This window comes from Macaca nemestrina, chromosome 11 (genome assembly GCF_043159975.1).
Source record: "Macaca nemestrina isolate mMacNem1 chromosome 11, mMacNem.hap1, whole genome shotgun sequence".
Taxonomy (NCBI): domain Eukaryota; kingdom Metazoa; phylum Chordata; class Mammalia; order Primates; family Cercopithecidae; genus Macaca; species Macaca nemestrina.
Genome location: NC_092135.1, coordinates 89,823,483 through 89,830,523, shown reverse-complemented (window position 1 = coordinate 89,830,523; position 7,041 = coordinate 89,823,483). Strand labels below are relative to the sequence as shown.

General features: G+C 38.9%; 1 protein-coding gene across 1 annotated transcript in view; it reads right to left on the bottom strand.

Annotated features, from left to right (window-relative positions):
• Positions 1 to 7,041, bottom strand: part of LOC139356990 (uncharacterized) — a 32,516-nt gene continuing 25,475 nt past the window's right edge. The window contains exons 4-5 of the mRNA XM_071072469.1: positions 5,782 to 5,879; positions 1 to 275 (exon numbers count right to left, since the gene is read on the bottom strand). Coding sequence (XP_070928570.1) covers positions 5,789 to 5,879 — 91 coding nt within the window. The 3' untranslated portion in view covers positions 1 to 275; positions 5,782 to 5,788. The remainder of the gene's footprint in view (positions 276 to 5,781; positions 5,880 to 7,041) is intronic.

Sequence of the window (7,041 nt, the reverse complement as noted above, 5' to 3'; positions counted from 1 at the left end):
CAGAACACAGTTCTTTTTTAACGGAAGAATGAAGTTTCAGATGGAGAGATGTGGGGACAGAGAAAGAAGTTACCTTCTATGTACAATTGTTATTTGCATTTGACGAGTGCTGTTCCATCACTCAGTAAAAAAGGTCCACCTCTGCTGTTAGTTTGTGATGCTCCCCATTTCTCAAACACTAGCACTTAGAAATTCCAAACTCTCTGATTTTTTTCCTCCCCGACCTTGTGCTAGAGTTGGAGTGATCCACATTTTCTCTGTTGCTCTGTGATATTCTGAAACAATCAAAATAAAATGAATCCTTTATTACCCAATAGGTAGATCAGAAATAAGAACCCAAAGGCTGGATAACAATAAATCTGGTGGTATCTTTACCCGAGTGGGTATTTTGGAGTCACAGAAAAACTCAGACATGTCATTTTGTACTTCCAACTTTCTCCTTCTCTGTTTTGAGATTAATTTTCTCTGGATATCTAGAGAACAAGATGGCTTTGTATTTCAGTTCATTATAAAAACAGAGAAAGAAAGAAAAGATTTGCCTATCTCCATAGGAAAGTCGATTTCTTTCTTTTTTGACCGAATCAATGAGAAGGCATTAAATATAATGGTTTCAAAATCTTAACTAGAAATGCCAGTTTGGCCACAAAAGGCTTTGTTAAAAGGGCATGTGGCAATCCATGGAGAGGGTCATCATTATAATAATCCACTCAGGATGATTTGATTTCTGTAGCTCCAAGTCTTGATATTTGTCCTGGATTCTGCAGCCAGGCAAGGCAGTGGGAGATTTGCTTCTGAAGCAAACAAATCTCCCTGTTTCGTACTGATTCAACCTAATTCTAGCCACCCAGCCTACACATTATATCTTTCCTATTTTGAGAAAAAACAGTCCTGGAACAGGGAGTGGGCAGTGGACTCAATTCTATTTTCCACTAAATTGAGACACCTTACAGATAAGAAAAGCCATATTTTCTGTGACGGGGAAGAAGCAGAATACTTGCTGCAGTGAAAAATCACAAACCAGGAACCAGAGGATAAGAGGAGAATGGCAGATTGACTTCCGGTTACAGGACAGCCGTAAGCTCTTACAAGGCTCCCTCTGGCATCCACCTCTAATTCCTAGGCTCTATGCACGTCCATAAATAAATAGTTTCCCAAAAGTAGACTCATCTGGGAGTAAAATGTCAGCTTTGGAAGGCTTCTGACCCTGCTCTCCCACAATCCAGGCAAGACCCTCAAGTTATAATTAGCTTTCATTGACCCTTCAGTCCTCCGTTTTTTGCATGGTCAATTCACTGCTATTTATATCAGGGCTCAGTGGCAATTTTTGTGGCCACAACTGTGTTCTGACCTTCTCCAGAGAGGATACTGAGGGCCAGGACAGTTTTGTTCATGTTTCGACAGAGTTAATACATCATCTCTAGGATTAGAATTCTAGTTTAAAAGAGTGAATGGTAGTTTTGGGTTTTATTTTTGGTGCAAGAGAGTAAGGCTTTGCTTTTAATATTTGAATTTAGGTGTGGGAGTCAGTAAATATATTTATGAAATGCCAGTTAGAAGGAGAGAGAAGGTGTAGAAAAAGAAAAGAGGGGGAAGACTTCCTACTAGAATTTTGCCAGAATTTATAGAAGTCTAAGGTTAGAACTGACCTTCTAAGTTAACATTAATACAAATTTACTTCTGTAACAAGCCTAAGTTCAGTCTCATAACAGAGAGTTTCAGCTCTTCAGAAGTATAATAAAAAAAAATGCAAGCTAGGTGGGCAAAAGCACTAAAGCCAGAGGCACATCCTCCTTGCTGCTAATAGAATTAGCTGATATTTATTTTGTATTTGCAGGTACCAGGTACTGTTAAGAGTCCAATGCTAGTGTGAAGTGTTATCATTTTCAGAACACAATCTCTACACTAGTCAGTGGGACTGAAGCCCAGCTGTAACAATTACTAGCTGTGTACCCCGCAAAAATATATTTAACCTCTCTATCCTTCTGGTTGTGTTTTTTTTTTTTCATTTGTAAAATGGGTGTTAGAAATAATCCTCACCTCATTTCAATTCAAGATCCTGAACAGATATCCACATTCTCAACTTCATTACAGCATTATGCACAAAGCGAAAATGCAGAAACAACCTAAACATCTATTGGTGGATAAATGGTTTTTTAAAACGTGGTATATACATACAATAAAAACAGTATTCAGCCTTTAAAAAAAAGAAAAAAGAAGGAAATCCTGCCACTTCTGATAACATGGATGAATCTTGAAGACATTATCCTAAGTGAAATAAACTAGTCATAGAAAGACAAATATTATATTATTTGACTTACATAAAGTATCAAGAATAGTCACATTCAGACTAGAAACAGAGAGAACAGTGGTTGCCCAAGGCTTCAGGGAGGGAGAAATGAGGAATTATTGTTCAATGAGTGTAGAGTTTTAGTTACGCGTGATGAATCAGTTCTAGAGATTTGCCTTCCAGTGTTGTGCCTATTGTTAACAATGAGGTGTTGTACACTTAAAAATGTATTAAGGAGGTAGATCTCATTTTAAATTTTGTTACTACAATTTTTTTAAGAAAACTGAAAAATACTAAATCCCTACTTCACAGGATGCTATAAAGTTAAATCAGTTAGTGCATATAAAACACCGGGCACAGAACCTGGCACATGGAAAGAGCTTACATAAATGTTGGTTAATACTATTATCAACTTATTAAATGAAAAAGTGGAGGTTTAAAGGGGTTATTTGTTCAAGGTCACTCAGGGAAAGATGGGCAAAGCTGAGATTTGAATGCAGGCAGTCTATCTCAAAGTCCATGTGCTTATGTGGTAAACCTTAACACCTCCCTGGCAAGCACATCCCCAAGGACTCAATGTGATTGGACTCAGTCCTATCTGATGTGGCAGAAGCAGCACAGCAATCAGATGCCCATGGGTTCCTTTTGACCAACAGCTTGTGGCAGACCATGAGTCTAAGAATTAGTAGCTACTACAAAGGCTGATGGTGCCACAAATTTGAAGACAGTGGGAAGGAAGACCCTCATTTCTCCATGAAAAGACTTGATGTGGGAAAGGTTCTTAGCTAAAACTAGATTTCTCTCATGTGAAATTAAGGCATGATTATGAAAATTTTAAAAAACTCTTATGAATTTACAGCTTTTGTGAGGGCATAATATTTCACTTAAAGCAAAGAGAAATTACCTTTTGTGGTAGAAGGGTACCCATGTCCCTAACCAACCACTTTATCCTCATGTTGTGCCCAATAGTATATCATACCATGTCTCATTTCATCTGTATTGAAATTCCATGAAGTAGAAATTATTAGCTTTGTTTATGAATGAGAAAATAGAGAGGTTAAATAACAAGGTCACAAAATGGCAGAGCTAGAATTTGGACCCATGTCTGTCTATCCTAAAACCCAGTGTTTTAACTGTGAAAACAATACTACCTTGTTGCTTGTGGTTGTGGTGATCTGTTTATGTACAAAAGTCACAGTGAGGAATATGTAGATAAGGCTCTCTCCTTGTACAATAGTATGACCTTAGCTTGACTTGTTACATATAGAAAAAAACCTAATAAATGTTGTTGTTTTTTTCATTCTAACCATACACTTGCAACGTACTTTGGAATTTTAAATGATTTGTACCTCCATTAAGCAAAGCTAAGAAAGGCATTATTACTTCCACTTTAACTTGTGGGAATTCTGAAACTTATGAAAGTGACTTGCTCCAGCCCTAAAGTTTTGAAGTAGCGTCTTATCTGTAGTCCCCTGGGCTTTTTCCTACACTTCATTCTCTACCTTTGGAAACATTTTCCAGAATAGGTGATTAGTGGGTATAGAAATACAATAAATTTTCTATAAATATAAATAATTTGTATCAAGAGGCGAATACTTCAGATTCCATATAGGTGAATCAAACACATTTCCTGAAACCCCGTCTCTACTAAAAATACAAAAATTAGCCCAGCGTGGTGGCACATGCCTGTCATCCCAACTACTCGGGAGGCTGAGGCAGGAAAATCGCCTGAACCCAGGAGGCAGAGGTTGCAGTGAGTTGAGATTGCACCATTGCACTCCAGCCTGGATGATAGACCGAGACTCCATCTCAAAAAAATAAATAAATAAATAAAATAAAATTCCAAGAAGAAAATCTGTGAACATATGAGGCTCCCAAGACTGATAGATACCTTTGGGTTCCTGTTGCCCTAGATAGACTGCAAATACTATGGTGTTTGCAGGTTTCAAGCTGCTGGATGGCCAAAAGTGCCTCTAAACTGTTGGTGGGAGAATTGAAAGGTTCAAAGGGAAGCAATGGTATAGAAAGTGTGGTAACTGGGAGACTGCATTATGGTTTTGTTTTTAGTTTTTTGGTTTTTTTTGAGACAGAGTTTTGCTCTTATTGTCCAGGTTGGAGTGCAATGGTGCAATCTCGGCTCATTGCAATCTTCGCCTCCTGGGTTCAAATGATTTTCCTGCGTCAGCCTCCCGAGTAGCTGGGACTATAGACATGCAACACCATGCCCAGATAATTTTGTATTTTTAGTAGAGACAGGGTTTCACCATGTTGGTCAGGCTGCTCTCGAACTCTTGACCTCAGATGATTCACCAGCCTGGGCCTCCCAAAGTGCTGGGATTATAGCCGTGAGCCATCACGCCCAGTCTGTGTTTGTTTTCTATGAGGGGATTAAAGCAAAAGGGAAAAAAAAAAAACAAACACAGCCAAATGTCTGCTACGTGGCCATATACACAATGGCAAGCCCCTTAGCATAGAGCCATTTATCATTTATATGTAGCAGAATTTTAGCTTTGAACTGAATGCTCAAAATTAAAAAATAATAATAACAAAAAAAGGCCTCATTTTCCCTGTCTTTCTACAGGATCAGGAGAGGGGAAAGGTAAGTCTGCAAGGAAAAAAAGAAAGCTTTGATTTCCTGCACATATTTATGCAGGAAGAAAAATGTCTTCACTGCCATCTCCAGACAAGAGCACCCTGTGCCTGTCAAGAACTTGTGTCTCATCCTAGGCACTCAAGACATGCTTATTGGATGAGGAACCTGGGGCTCTTAAACTGATGGAGATGGCATCAGTCCTGCTCTGGAGGGATTTGCAATTGAAAACTTCTGACATTAACCCAGACAAAAATGGACAAGCTATCTAGATAATGCACTCAGAACTTTGAGCAATCAAATAAATATCCAGTTTGATTTTTTTTTTACATCACTTATAGTCACAAACTGCTTAATTTCCAACCATTCTATGGGTAACCTTAGTTCACAGACTACTAAAATAAAGTCACAATACATTTTGAAAAATGCCCTTCAGCAACATAAATAAGAAGGCATTTTTGAAGGGAGATGAGTAGAATGTTTTAAAGATGCATTAGGAGGCATTTGTGAGTGAATCTTGCGTAAGAATTTCCTCTCAATTCTTTGAAAGGTAAGTAAAATCGGCAGCTAAACTAGTTTCCAATTGGACGTAGATTTCATTATTCTGGCTAGCTCAGAAGAGATCTAATGATTCTAATGGATTCTTAAACTTTCCTAAGTGGTTCTCCACACTTGGCTGTGTCCAGTCACAATGGACTTAATGACATACGTGTGGAAATGGAGCCACGGTGGGAGTGAAAACCCCACAGACAGTGTCTGACAATTTTGCTTCCTGGCATTCCAAGATCTGCCACACCAGCTGATGTTACACCCTGATGTGCCCTTGTGTCCCTTTATGTTAACTTCCTACAATTTCTCATTCTTCTTCTATAGTATTTCCATGATACCTTTTGATGGAACCTACCACACAATCACTTAGGTTTATTGTCTATCGTCTGAAACTCTTCTTGTGAAAGTCTTCTGGGGCTGCTGGAGAGCCTACTTACATCACAGTGAAAAGGACTAAAACATAAAGAAGAGAGAAATGAGTTTGTAAATGCAGTCTGGAGAGGTCAGACTAAATATTTTGTTAAAGACGGTCTCAGGAGTAATATTTGTTCATAAGGCAGACATGAACATTTCCGCTAAGAATCAATAGTGAACCCATTTGCACTGTACTTAGTGCTCAAAGTGTTTCTGTGCATTTATCCCACCTCGCGCACTTTCTCTCTATAAATAAATATCAGTGGTGGTGGCTGTCTGTGTTTCAAAATGCTGCTGCCAGTCATGTTGTTATCCCTGCCTGAGAGTGGAGCTGAAAAGACCAATGTATCGCTATCCATCTTTTATAGCCTGCATTCAAGCAAAGGTTTTCCTGGTATGGCAGTTCTAATTGCACTTTGCTTCTCTTCTTTTAACTCCACAGTCTGTCTGATGCTCTGAAGCCTCTGTTTGGAACAAGACACCCCATTTCTTCAGGCTAACCACCTGTCTCCCAGAAAATTCTGATGATTTTGTTTCCCAATATTCCAAAGCCCTGCAGACTAAACGATGGGGCGCTTCCGGGTTCCTGTATATTATGTCTTCTGCCTGATCCCCTTACAGATGTCAGCCTCTCTCAGCACAAATCCTGGGACGGCTTCCTTTATTTCCCTTCCATACTTGTTCTGGCCAATGAAACAATGTTATAGCAAACAATTCTTCAAAAGAGAAGGAGTATGGCATAGCTGGAGGGGCATGGACAGACTTTGGTTTAATTCTCAACTAGGCTACATACTTGGCAAATTAATCAATTTCTTTAAGCTTCAGTTATCTTATATATCAAAACAGTATAATAATGCCCCATTTGAATGAATGTCATAAAGATTAAAATAATAATGCTTGGAAAGGGCCTGGCTCATAATGGACAGGCTATAGAGGAACCACCGTTACTTAATTCTGATAAAACTCGGCAAGTTCTAGAAGAAGATACCACATTAGTTAGGAAGCTGGTAAAATAAGCTATTTGTAGACTGCAGATGATTTGACAGGGGGCTTGAACCCTTGCTTACTTTGTCCATCTAACATTTGAAGAATAGCCTGACCTTTTTAACTGAGTTTTGGGATTCCCCAATGTCTCTCAGTACACCTTTGGACAGTATGCCAGCCAGTAGCAGAGTTCAGCAGCAGATTTACAACAGTCTAT